Source organism: Tachypleus tridentatus, chromosome 7 (genome assembly GCF_004210375.1).
Source record: "Tachypleus tridentatus isolate NWPU-2018 chromosome 7, ASM421037v1, whole genome shotgun sequence".
Taxonomy (NCBI): domain Eukaryota; kingdom Metazoa; phylum Arthropoda; class Merostomata; order Xiphosura; family Limulidae; genus Tachypleus; species Tachypleus tridentatus.
In genome coordinates, this window is record NC_134831.1 from 48307707 (window position 1) to 48322789 (window position 15083).

The following is a 15083-nucleotide window of genomic DNA, read 5'->3' on the forward strand; positions in this document are numbered from 1 at the left end:
GAAGACCCACTTTCAAATTTCTCATGGATATTTTATCTGACCAAGATTGAGTCAGATACTGGAGCAGAAAAAGATACCATCTGCATGTCTGATCCAGCTGTAAAGCAACTTTAACAGCCTGTAATGACCAAAGTCAAAAGAAAACTCCATTACTCCAAGTGTGATTAGGTGTTAAGATGCAATTACCATGGCTCAATCACAACTGTAGCAGAAAAGGGCCTCTGGGATATGCTTTGAGTATGAAGAGTAGATCCTCTGTTTTGCATCAAGTTTAGAAATTCATTTGATTTCGCATTGTTCAACAAGACAAGAGTAAATAGGTCTTGTTCATATTGACACCACAAAGAATAATGGCTGGATCAGATCTGTATAATTTGAAACTAGAAGAGCATGAATGTAACTACCAACTCAGGCAGGGATGGCAATCAGTTTACATAAAAAAAAGAACATGTTAACAGGTTTAGAAAACAATGGAATTCAATCACAGGGTAATTAGTGGAGACGATACATGAGCATAAATTTAAGTTCTTTTTTCAACCTCACGGTGAATTAAACAGTCAATCCGAATCCATTAATTCATCCATTAACATCAATCTTCATTCTGGCAAGTGATGACACAAACAGAAAGCAAATAAAATTGCAGCTTTTGAGTTCTCACTTATACCTTTTCTATCCAAATAAAGACAGTTGCTTCCAAACATTATTGAGAAAAATAAATTCTTAGAAATGAGTCTGTTGTAGTTGTCACTTAGTCTTGCCTTTGCAACAAAGAATCTGCAGTTGAGTGAAAATTATTCAATGTTCAACCCACTGAGCCCCAGAACAGTAGACTGTGTGTGTATATATATATTATGAAACAGTGTTATATGGTATGCTACATTGTCACTGTCTGTCGTGATAACTGAATTGATTCATGAGTCACACTATTTTCTGTCTACAAATTAGGGCATAATAACTTGAACAATTACCTCTGTGAGTGATGGCAGGATGCCAGTGTTAGTTTATAAGTCACCTAATCAGCTTCCAGCTGGAATGGTCATAAACAAGGGCTAGATAGAAAAGTAATGCAATGTCATGTAAAAGGTAACACTGTGACTATTTTACATCTAATAGCAACAGGACAGCTTCAGAAGCATCCAAGGTTGATATTTAGGATTATGCTGGCAACCTGTATTCAAAAGAGCAACAAGAAGTCAGAAAATTGCTCACAATGAGTTGCCAATGTTTTTGTGTGACCAGGTGATCATTTAGTTATAAAAATAATAATCTGTCATCATAAAGACATAAATAACATACTCTCAATAAAACACCAAGAATGTTGCTAGTGATATAACTGAGTGGATGTTGAAGAATGAAATAATACAACCTATAGAAAACAGATTCATTTCCAGTAGTTATTGTAAGGAAGAAAAAAAAAAAAAAAAAGGCAAGGTTCTGTGTGGTCTTCAGGCAGGTGATACAATTATATATTTTAATGCCTTTCCTTTAATACAGATAAACAAATATCTGTAGACATTGGAAGATACTCATTGGTTCAATACTTTTAATTTGGTTTTGTAACTCACAAGTTTTAGTGGATAATGAAAACAGAATTAAGACTGCTTTCAGCACTTGAGATGGACTGCATGAATTCTTTCATGCAATTCTACCTGGCTGATACACATTACACTGAAATAATACAACAGAAAAGATGCATTATTCCCAAGGTTGAAAGATTGGTTTTTGGACATGTTGCAGGCTGTTGAGAACTACAGAATGTTATTTCAGTCCACTAAGGATGTAGGTTTCAAACCAAAACTAAATAAGTGTGCATAATGTGCAGTGACATGGAATTTCTCAGTCATTTTATATATGCACAAAGTGTTAATCCTGTGAAGATTATAGTAATCAAGGAATGATCCCAAATGAGAAGTTTACAGCTTTCTAGATTTGTTACACTATGTATTGTTTACGACAAAACAGCAGCAGCATCTGCATTGGCAAAAGCTAGAGATGAATGTCCTTCCCAATAAATACTTGTCCTTCACCCATCCTTCTCAAAAAATAATTTTAAAAGAGAAAACAAAATAACCAGGATTCTAATAAGTTACTAACCTAATTAAAATATGCACTTGAAATATACAACATGTTTTGGCAAATCTTTACTCACACATATTCAATAGCTACAGTCACGATATATTTTAGTGATGTCCGTGTAACATGCCAGGTAAATTAAAAACTGCAAGTATATATGATGTTGCACTAACTTAAAATTTAATTTTAAAGTTTTCACCAATCACTTTTGGAAAACCACTTACAGATTGGCTCTTAGTTATGGTTATCTTTACATGTATTGAAAATATCTCAAGCCTAAAGGCAAATAATGCCATCTTTCATTTTATAATCTTGTTTTCACTTGTTCATAAAGAAATATTTCATTTACTGAACCATGTTATTTCAAATTCCTTTGATCACATTTTAAATATGTTTTACTTCATTACTTAAATTAAGATAAAACTATTCAAGGAGCTTTAATAAAAAGCTTAATACAATAAAAAATCTACAATTCATGTTAATGTATTATAATGTATTTCCAATCTTAAAATAATGGTAATTACAGTCATTTCAAAGAGAATATTAGCTAATGTCTTATGTAATTTGAAATAAGTAGTGACTAAAATTGCCAGTAGATGTATATAAAAAACTACACATACATAAAAAAATTAAAAGAATGAAAAGTGATACTTGACTGAATACCATTTCTTCATTACACAATATAAAGTCTAATAATGGGACACATCACAACCTTTCCTCCAAAACGATATATTATACACATTGTTATAACAAATGTTTGTAGGACAGCTGAGATTACAAGATCACAGGATAATGTTGGATTATTTTAACTGTTACTGAAAGCTGAAAACATCAATATTAATAAGGTACAAAGATTTCAAAACCCTTATCTTTGAAGCACTTGGGTTAGAATTGTTTGTGAATATCGACATAAGTTTGCATATAGATATATTCTGAATGATTGTGTTTGTCAGCTGCTGCAACAGTGATGTGTCCTAGTGTAAGTTCAAATCTGTGGGTCAATTAGATAATACCATACTTTCTGACCAGCATTAATAAAGTATTAATGCTGAATGAGAAAAAAAGGAGGCAAAAGCAACTGAGGAACAACAGCATAAAGCCCAAACTAATTCTTGCAAGAGATCAACCAAATAAAAAGTGAAAATGAAACTTAGTTGAATGAATAGCAACTGCCTTCTGTAGAAACACAAATGTAGAGAACTTATCTGTTCTTTGAAGACAAAAGGTAGAAGACTTTCAAAACACCATCCTCTACAATTGTGTTTCTACAACATCCAGTTGCTGGCCATTCAGTTAACTTTCATCACAAATACTTTGCCTAAACAACCTATCAAAGAAGTAAAAATGTCAAGGAAGGTAAACATGCCACTGTAGATAAGTGAATGAGCATCCACTAAACACCCCATGGAGGAATGGTGGATTATCACGGAAAGAAGTTTATGAAGGAAAATAACATGAATGATAATGTGAGTTAGACAGGAAAATCTAAGCCTAAGGAAGACAAACAAAAGACTCTCAAAGTCTGAAGAAAAGAAAACAGAGCTTAGTAATAAAAGAAAAGCAATACAACATGAAGTCATGCTAAGCCATATGGAGTAACAAAGGAAGGAGCATGAGGCATGTATGCCCTAAAGTAGTGAGAAAATAAATTAATCCATAAAAAACATACATGAGAAACCTAGTGACAAAAAAAAGGCTGATGTATGATCTAAATAATACAGGTATACGATAAGGCAAAGATAAGTGGGGAAATCAATTGCAAAATACATACCCTCATGAATCAGAAACAGGTAAAGTTATGTCAGAGACAAAAATTAGCTAAGGACACACAAAATACTCCATTACCTGTCCCAGTACCAATGTAATTTGTAGGATTATATGAACAAGGTTGTGTTTGTCTTTGAAGATACCACCACTAAAAAATGCCTATATTTAAGTTCATGAGCAAAAAGACATGCATCATTATATAAAAGTACCAAATCAAAAAGTAATTATTGTGCTGTATACTACAGAGGGAATTAGATGTGCTAGGAGGGTGTGTCACACTCTTACTAGTTAGTATTATCACATGCTCATTTACAAACTGTTATAATAGGAGGAAGCCTCAAGACCAGTCATGTGAAAAGATTGTACATGTAGAGGATACCAAATTAAAGAAAGCTATTACATGAAAATAAGTAAGGTATTGCATCAGATTTTTTATTATTATTAACCATTTCCATAAAGGGATGGTTAATGTGATGGATTTTGCAATTGCAAAGTAACAATCAGTTCCCATACAATAACTTTTAATATGTTTTGTGTATCTTCAAGCAATATTCCAAGCTCTCAGTAAATATTACAAACCTTTTGTGTATGAAAAATCAGACATTTTAGTCATGTTAACTAAAGACTAGTCCATAAATGTACAGAACAACGCTGTTGGTTGCTCCAAGTGATTATGAGGCTAAGATTATAAATACTTCATCTGAAAAGTTTAAAGCTTTATCTGCATAATGTTTGAATATCACACTTTTTTAAGACTTTATATTTTATTTATAATTTTCACAACCACAATTCTATATAGACTTGATCAATTTGACAAAAGTTACTTTTTTTTCCTTTCTAAAATGGCTGCAGATTATAAGAGATAATTAAAATTGTTTATTATACACAGCTTAAGGGTCATAGCATTCTCCATCTGTTCATGCTTAATTTTGTTGTTTTATTGCCTTTCAAACCATGCTAAACTAATAATACCAATATACAAGTTGTAAATCACTGTGTAAAATGTGTATCTCATATTAGGGTATATAATAATGTAACAAACATACCTTGTGAAGATTCGATTTTCATTATTTTACCTAATCTAAATTTATTTTACCTGATAACATTCAAGTTTTATACTTTTGTTACTTTTATACCCATAAATAAAGAATGTACAAGAACAAGAAATAGTTTTATCTTTGACATAATTTCTTTTTGATGTTGGCTGACAATGAAAGTTAAGCCTACTTGATTTTCTTCAGAATGATGGTACTAGAACATTAAATAATTTTTATTTACTAAACTAATGACCCTAAGAACAGAAAAATAACATGCACAAAGAAAACAGTGTCTTATAAGTATTATAGATTTTAACTGGCTTTCTAACTAGAATATAGAGATTAAATTAATTACCTTTGCTGCTCAATCTGAACACCACAAGATAAACTTTGTACTGAAAACAATGTAGCAAAGTACATCATTCAGTTGATTAAAACTTTGTTTTTCTATTGTTTATAAATGGTATAACAAAATATCAAATAATTGCAGGCAATTTGTGAATGAAAAGGTGACAAGTGGGCATGGTAAGTGGATCAAGTTATCTAGTTTATGAATCTGCAAGTCATTATCATAGATGCATCAAGCATGTTAATCATATAACAACCCATCACCAATAGCAGTTGTGACACACCCTACTGACATGATTCCCTCCATTCAATTCTACCAAACTATCACTTCAAGGTTAGGCAGAAAACAAAAGCACTAGTTTTCAGTGGGGATGAAAAGTGTGAAACATGAAAGGAGGTAAGTAACTATCTGATATAGTACATTGCCTCCTGTTATGTGTATAATTCTACATTGAATAGGCAGAATGACATAAAATTAGTATTCTCTGAAAGCATCCAAAGAAAACCCATCAGAAGTGTGATTACTGAGGTATGAGGAACACACGTTAGAGACTGCACCATTTATGTACTGCATATATTCTGTTCCCAGTGTGGAATTAAGTGTCGCATGTATAAAAGGAAAGTATAAAGAGCACAACCAAAGAGAGAGACCACCATTTGGGTCAAGATATGAATTGCAGTATATCGGAAACTCAAATCCACTGAAGGAAGACTGTGCGGAAAGAGGAAACAAGACTACTGATCACTGGTCTATGGCTCTGCCAGGACCTTGGCCTTAAAGATGTTAGCTCCTGTTCATCAGGGACTTTGGCTCTGCACCAGGGCTTTCTGCACTTTCCCAGTTCAGAGCTTATACATAGAGTCTCAAGAAACTTCTTTGCACCTCTGCCCTTTGCAACTGTGTTTACCATAGGCTTTGAAACTTCGTTTATTACCAAAGCATCCCACCTGGGGATGTGTTTTCCTTCCTCAATGGAAGATGCTTTTTCAGAACAGATAATCTGCCATTGCTCCTTTTGGACTTTGTATCCAGGTGCAGTTGGATGAATTAGATCTGTCCTTTGATAACATTGCTGTATCCACTGGTCAGTCCATCCCACCATGGCTTATTACAGTCCCAAAATGGGACCTATCTTTAAGTCATCTGAGAAAAGCAGACACTCCAGATTGGAAATACTGTCTGCTATTTGCTGAACATCTTTCAAACCATCCTTCCATTCTATTTATACAGAGGGTGACTGTGTGGGCTCTGCCATGGTTTGTTATGGTTTGGTGGTTGTGTGTAGAATCCCCTCTACAGCTTCTGTGTTTACTGCTGAACTGTATGCCATTTCTCTTGCCCTGGATCACATTAGAAGATAAGCAGTACACAAACTGCAATATTTATACTGACTCACTTAGTACTCCACTGGCCCTGGAATCACTTCACGTTAGTTCATACCCTGTTCTTCCCTATATTCAAAACTGACTGGCCCATTTCTCTTTAACATTTACTTCTATCTAATTTTTCTGGATACCAAGCCACGTTAATATTCATGAGAACGAGCTCACTGACACCGCAGCTAAGTCTATCTGCTCTGGCACTATCACTGCTGTGCCTGTTCCATACATGAACTATGGTCCTGTATTGAATGCTCAGCTCCTTGCCAGTTGGTGGCAGTCAACTTGGAGTAAGCAATGTAAAAATGAGCTTTTCCAAATAAAACCCTCTATTGAACTTTGCCTGTCTTGCTTCCATATGGATCGGAAAGATGAACTTGTTCTAACTAGACTACGCACTGGTCACAGTTTTTCAACAAATTATTTTCTTTTATCTGGGAATGATGCACCAATGCACTGTTTATGTAACCCTCAGGTCACAATAAGCCACATTTTACTGTCTTGCCATCATTATGACTTTCAACAACGGCACCATTTTAAACATGTTCTGTCCCAAGGTTTATCCGTAACATTAAACGTGTTATTGGCAATGGTGACACTGTCCACCTTAGAAATGTTTTTAGTTTTTTAAAGGCCATTAATATTTTTAATGCTATTTAAGTTTTTTAATTTATACATTAGACCTTTTTTTAATGTGATTTCATTTTAAGTATCAAAATATATCTAGTTTGATTTGAAATTAGAAAATGGCTGTAATGTCAAATAACTCAAAACAAGGTAACTAATGCTGCTGTTTGAACTACCCGTTTGTCATCCAGGCAATTTATAATAATTGAAATTTGCTACAAGTCTTTTAAAACTTCAATTACTTTACTTTATATAATTGGCCATAACATCAAAGAACTCAAAACCACAACTGAAAAGGCCAACTGCAGGTGACTAACAGTGGTTGTTGAATTTACCTGTTAGTCTTCCTGGCAAGTTATGATGATTACAGTTATGCTACAGAAAGTCCAACTTGTATCACTGTAGACTAGATGTAAAAATTGGATTTAATGCTGTTTATATTTCTAATTCAAAAATTAAATTTTGTCTTGTTTTATCTTAATTTCGTTTTATGAATTTTAATAATTTTACATTAAGTTTTCACTGGATGTTTGGCCTAGATAGCCTAATTGCTTTGCACCATAAAACACCCATACCAACCAATTCTCTCACTCCATCCCTTCCTTCTATAACAACCTCAGTCACTGATCTTTCATCCTGCCATTCCTATTCTCCACCTTCATGCCTAGCATTTATCAGGTCTCTGGCAAGGAGATCCAGATTGTCTAGATATATTATTTCCCTCTTAGCATCATCCACTTGCCCTTCATATTTGCAGGTTTTTCAACATAAATGGAAATTTTCCACCTTTAGTTTTTGAGTTGATGTTTTTTTCCCTTCTTGGTCCACTATTCCTCTTGTTATGGATTTCATCATGTGACTGTGCAAAAATGGGACTTTTGTGTTTTCCATAGCTGGTTATTGAGCCGACTTATGCCAGACCTATTTTTATTGGTACTATTTGTTATTTACCTCCACTCTCCTCTCTCTTTTGCTACATTTCTTCTGGATTCATACACCTCCTTATTCTGAAGCCTTTGTAGATTGGAATGTTAACATTGTTCTTCATTACCTTACCCTACTTCCATTTGAACCTATGTCCTCATGTTTATTGTTTCACTTAACTCTATACTCCTGGTGAGACCGTGGTAACTCTTCAGGTTTACAATGCTGAAATCAGTGGTTTGATTTTCCTCAATGGTCATAGCAGACAACTTGATTTCGCTTTGCTATAATAAAACACACATACACACTTATGCCTTAACACTTCTTACTTGTGTTAGCCTTTGGGCATTATTGATCAGATATATTTAGCATGGATGTTTCATGCACTCTGTACCATTCCACATATGTTCTACTTTATTCTCCCCCAAAACTTCAGCTGCTTGTGAGGGTAATTCTTCTTTCTTGCAAGTTTTATTTCCTTCCATATCCTACCTTTATATCTGGCCAAATTTCAATGTCCCATATGTGCATTTCACCATTACATTGCCTGCATAGCTTCCTTCTGTGATTCCTGTTCTTGCCTTTTCATTTCTTGGCATCATTTCTATGTTTGTGACCACTCTTACTAATTGGGTTTGGGTTTTATTTCAATTGCCACGTTCATTCTTGTCTTCTCCCTGAAACATGTTCCAGCTGTTTTCATATTGGATGCAGCACCTTACCTTTTCCCTGGCATCTCACCTTTGTCATTCATTGGAGGAAATTCTTCAGTCAGACATATGGACTATACCTCATATACTTATCTCACACTATCTTTATCAGTAACTGTTCCTTCCTGGTCAGGGTACCATCTCTGACCTGTTTTTTCATTATGTATCCCACTCTTAAATCTGTACTGTAGGCCAAGACAAAATAATAATAATGAAACAATATATCCATGCCAGTAATACAAACTGTTGATATGGGATGTTCCATAAGATCACTAGTAGTTTTTTTTTGCTGTGTGTTTGATTCATGAGTATATGTGTTAAGGACTGTACTAACCCACAGAATTACGTGGGTAAACAAGAAAGGAATAGTTGTCCAACACTGTTATCCTTTTATTTTATAAATCAGGGACAGTCTTTTTCTTTAAAAGAGGGTTTCCATGGTCATCTGTTGCATGTCTTCAGTGTTGGTATTACTCTGGACTTTCCACCATATTTTATTCCTTTCTGTTGTTCTAGTAGAGTGTGTGAGTCCTTGATACTTTCCAGTTCCAAACTATCTGGATGATGAGCCTTAGAAGGGTCATCCTCATTAATGTATTTGCTTCTATTCAGTAGAGAATAGGATAATGGTGTTCTACTGGTGTAGATGTTGAGGAATCTTCCAATCATGCACTTCATCTTCATGTGATGGGTCCTGGAGATTGATATTGCAAGTAGTTTCTGTATGGTTCTATCCAAAGAGTGAGGTTACTTATATTTTATGGATGCAATTCACTTTTGTACTAGGGGATCTGGAGGTTGCTATTGTGCTTCAGCCTTTGTGCAGTTCTGTTTGGAGAATAACACTGCTTTGAAGTAGATCTGTAGCATTGTAGTTCATCCCTTTAGTTAGGATCCATCACCTGGATATGAGTTTAAAGTGAGTGTTTTTGACTGGAGCTGGACCAATCTCATCATATATCCTCACATATGTTTGATTGTGTTATCTATTCCTTATTTAATTTCTCTTGGGATTTCCACCTTCATGTGGTGATTACTGGAAGTTAGTATCTTGCCCAGCATTTGTCAAATTCTATCTGGAAAGTGAGTTGCAAAATACATTTCTAGAGGAGATACAGTTCCACGCAGTGGGACCTGAAGGGTGGTGTTGTACTCCAGCTTTTGTGCAGTCCTATCTGGAGAATGATGTTGATTGGGGCAATGGTTCTTCATCTCAAGCTCTAGCTCAAGGTATTTTCACTGCCTGATGCTGATGTTGTGCAGCAGGATGCTAGTTTGATTAAGTTTGATATGAGATGCCACATAGAAACATCTCTTACTGCTATCATTTGGACGTCTGGTTTCCAGATTTATGGTTTATTGTGGGTTAGTGCACAGGTGCCGGTTTTATAAATTGGTTCGCACAGTATGTCTTTCCGTTCTACTTAACTTGAGGTGAAGATAGTGTGGACCCTCCACCTACCACAGGTAAGAGGTTCTATTCCCAATACAACTTGGTTTTGCAGTGGATTTGATCAGCCACATAAAATCTGTTGTTACCTAGCCATTACACACCTTGGTGATATGTTTTGTGCAGCATCAAGACTATTGTAGAATTGTATCCACTTAGTTTCTTTAAGTACTTTTATGCTACTCATTATTTGTGCATGACGTTTATTAATTTGTGACACCCAAAGGGTAGTCACTGGTGCTGTTGGTGACAATGAAACCTATGTCAAGAAACACATAAATAGTGGAAACCCTGGTGGTAAGAACAGGTAAATAATGGGAGGGTACAGGATGGGGAACAGGAAAGAATGGAAACCCATAAAAAAAAATAGACAAGAAAGAATGGCTGATAGAACAGAAAAAGAAAGATGTAACACAGGGAGGTAGTCCTTGCACTGAATCAATGGATGTAATAAAAGCCACACACAAAAATGGAGTGTGGTGATGTCAAGATGAACAATGTCTGATTGAGGAAGACAGAAACAAACATAAAGGTAATGGTAGAGGAGGTTATACAAGTAAAGGTTAAAGCAGTGGAAACCATTTTTGTCACTGGCCAATACTGAGCCACCTGTAAAACTAGATTTGAAGTGGGTTGTACAAGGGATAAAAATCCGGAGAGGAGTCAAATAGAAGGGTAAGCATAAATGTAAAGACACTTAACAATTCCAGAGATGCCAACTATTTCAAATGACTGAGCGTAATGACTGTAGACAGAACCTTTTATCATTTGCGACTACTAGGCCTGACCAATGTCACTAAGCTGTTTATTATTATATTATTATTATAACTATTATTATTTGTTACTGCTACAGATTGCTCATTGATGGCTGTGTTTTGTGTATTTAATAAATAAATTTATTAAAATTCTTTTGAAATTATGTCTTTTATATAGTTCAGAGTAACAAACATACTGGTAAAACAACATTAAACATGCACAAACAGTAAGCAGAAAAAGTCTTTGTGTAAGGACTAGTTTATATCATGTTTATGACACTTATTGTGGTTAAATTGTAAACACTGTTAGTAAGTATGCTTGAAATCAATTTGTCATCTTCATAACCCAACATTTGTACAATGGCTGTAGTTTTGGTTCTAGCACAGCCATATTTTTTCCTATATCAGAGTCTGGGAACATTTTTTTGAATAGATGTCCTGCATGATCGGCTACAGCTAGGGGTAAATTATAAGCAATGATGAATTGCGTAAACATCACTTCTGCATTTATGATTTCATATTCTGAATTCTTACTCATAAATGTCGTTATCTGCATCGTTTTTGCCTCAGCCTTTTGTTGGCGAGATACCGATTTTTTTATGTCTGGAACAATCGTTTATCCCGCCATGCGCCACAGAAAAATCGATGTGACAAACTGTACAAAACACATGACTGTCATCGACTTTTGATGCAATGACCGAATATTTTGTACTATACTCTTTCCTAAATTTTTGATTCACAGTTTTAGTCCTTTTAGATTTGCCAGAAACAAGACAATCTGGTGAACAAGGCCTCTTTTTTTCCCATCTTGTGAACAATCACATTGGTGTTTCTATGTTGCTTAAAAAACGAGAAATATCCATCTACACGAACGGTGATTGGCTGACAAGCACTGATGACGTAACTATGGATTCCCCCATGTACCCAGTATGGAAAAGCATCGCACTCAAACTATTGGTAGATGTCGGAGATACAAATATTTATTACTATTTCAAGCACAAACATGATTATCGCAAGTAGCCATTTGGACTATGTCTTTTATTTATCATCAAAATTTATTTGTATCTCACTTGAAATTTTCTTTTCACCCCTTTAAAGCCCTGGGGGGACAATTTATCACTTTATTGTATAGGCCCATATAATATATAATAATTTGGGAGTTGCAACAAGTTGTAATACTGGTTTGTACGAGCGTATAGTCATAATGTATACACCAAAATTGTAATGGTTGGCATCTCTGCAATTCCATCCCAGAATTATCAAAAGTGAAATGGGTGAACGAAAGAAAGGAAGTTTAGTGCATCGGTGGGTGCAAAAAGCCCCTTATGAGATGTCCCAAGCTGGAAATACACCTACCAAATGACCTGTGGATCAAGGGACCACACTCCTTAGGGAAAACACTGTTGGGATGAGACAATCAGTTCACTACCAGATTCAGGGTTTAAGAGCACAACAAGCTAAACCCACAATGTGATAACTGTGGGTCCAGAAATTAAAATCATAGATCTGAAAGCACCAAGACCTGGAACTTGTACACTCTTGCCTGCTAAGGTTAGTGACCACTGTAGTGTTGTTGAAGTGTACCATAAGCACCCTTCTCTACAGGAGAAAAAGGAAGTGGGATAAAGCTTAACAAACTGCCATAAGTGCAAGATATGAAGAGGTTTACAAGAAACTGGAAATCACATGAGAGTCAAAGTAAGCAAACCAACCCTCTAAAAATGAGAATGTGAATGAATGCAAGTTCAAGCAAGGTAAAGAAAATATCACCCCTACCATGTTTTGATCTATATCTAACCACCAAGCCAGGTCAGCTATGATCAGAAAATGAAAGGTGAAAAGATGGTCCAATGGATCCAAGCAGAAATTCTACAAAACTAGGAGTGTCCACCACAGGAAATACATAAGAGTATGACCCAAGTGAATGAGTGTTAGCAAGGAAGCCCACATCTCCAGGAGAGAAGGAGAAACTTTCAAGCTATGAGAGCATGTGAGGTAAAAACCTTGTGAACTGCTTTCTCCATATCCTGAAGATGAATAGATGAAGGCTAGGTCCAACTAAGATAAAAATGAAGTAAATCCCCAAAGGAATGAGGAATTGAATGGAGTTAAGAATGGACTTCCTACTTTCATCAGAAATCCCACCTTTGCTGCATCTTGTTGGAGCAGAAGAGAGTGGTCTTTGGACTGTGAACAAGCTGTAGCCAATCATTCATGTAAAGATGAGTGTGATGGCCCATTGGGATATGATAGAGGGAAAGTGCTCATACACCCAATAAGAAACTTAACGAGCTGAGGTTAGGCTAAACAGTGAGGTCTTGAGCTAGAATACTTTACTTGGGAGTAATGAATATCAACAATGTGGGTACAAACCCCAACTTGCAGATTACAAGGGGAAAATTTAGTTTCTATCATCAGGAACACCAGAAAAGAAGTCAAAACAAAGGTCAGTTCTATAAATAGGAAAGAAACAAAAGAAAAGCACATAGTTAACAATGAGGAAAAAATTTATGCAAACAAAAGAATGAATTAGATGTTACTAACAGTAATTATATGTGAAATACATTCTAAATTTACCCACCCATAAAGCATGTAATAATAACAAATAAGTAAACTAACAAAAATTACCAAGAAAACAAAGTAATAGCTAATATCTAATTTACAATTCGTCTAAATTAACTTAGATTTACCAAGTCTACAGAGTACATAATATCAACAAAAGTGCAAAATGACTAAAATTACTCAGAAAAAAAAGTAATAAATAACATATAACATACAATTCACCTAAATTAACTTGGACAGTGAAGGACACATATATGTCTAACTTACTACAGTCTAAGTACTGATTATGTGAAATAATTAAATTTCATATGTGTAAAGAGGGAATAAGTCACATAAAGAGCATCTGAGCTATGCCTACCATGAGAATATCTACCACACGTAAAGTGTACAGGTTGAAAAATGTACTATAGATTCACTAGGAAAACTGAAAGCAACATGAAGAAAAGAGGAGAAGAAAAAATCTCCATGAAATTGAACATGGTAGCACAGCAACTGAAGAAAAAAGAAAATTTATAAAATATCCACATCTCAAATATACTGCAAAACCAAATATATGTGTTGATCTGATTAACTAGCTGTGGAAAATTCCTAGAGATGTAAAATGTGACAGACCAAAAATGAAAGTGCCATAAAAAGCGAGTCTAAATAGTCTACTCCTTGATTTTATTTTTTCTCAGAAATACTGTCAAGTTGAAACAAAGAAATTGCTGTTCAAACACATGATTCTAGCTCCCTTTGAATTAAAGCCTGTTCTTCCTCCACAGATAAAGTTAAACTATTTTTTCATAAGTCATACCAGTAGTATTTAACTGTAATGGAAAATTCCATAATCAATACATAATATTGCAAATTCATATTAAGATATTTTATAATTCAGGTAACTAGAAACAAACACACACACACACACACAAATTTGGAAACAATGCAAACAGAATAAAATAAAACTTGAAAAAAAAATCTGAAATGACAAGCACAATCATAAATTGGATCCACATGCATAAATATTCATCTAGACAATGCTGCGCCAATCAAGAAAATGGAATTGAGCAGGAATAGCAAGACAGGTGGTACAATACTATTAGTGGACAGTAGTTGCATGTTATGCTTAATAGGGCATGAAATTGGTGGGGTATACAGATTGATCACTAAGTGTGAAGATGTTTTCAGCAATGCTTGGAGAGCAGAAAGAAGACTGATATAGCTTTGTGTGATAAGAGTAAAGACTGTATCATAATTACCTTTTTCAGGTACATTCAAGTAAAGTTTTCAAAAATTTCAAAGAGTCTTCTTGTTTCTATGCTTAGTTAAATTAACATTAACAGGATGTAGTAAATTTAATTTGCTCTAATTACTGCTTCAGGGAAGGTTACATAGCATAATGGCCATTGAAAAGACCTTGAACTCTTCTTTTCAGCATTATGTTTAGTATAAAAAATGAATAGGTTATGCT

At 34.8% G+C, this 15083-nt stretch overlaps 1 protein-coding gene across 1 annotated transcript in view; it reads right to left on the reverse strand.

Moving 5' to 3' along the window:
* LOC143255603 (DNA repair protein RAD51 homolog 3-like) overlaps window positions 1–15083 on the reverse strand; it is a 53925-nt gene that overhangs the window by 21456 nt on the left and 17386 nt on the right. Inside the window, exons 4-5 of the mRNA XM_076511490.1 lie at window positions 8559–8568; window positions 7889–7914 (exon numbers count right to left, since the gene is read on the reverse strand). Coding sequence (XP_076367605.1) covers window positions 7889–7914; window positions 8559–8568 — 36 coding nt within the window. The remainder of the gene's footprint in view (window positions 1–7888; window positions 7915–8558; window positions 8569–15083) is intronic.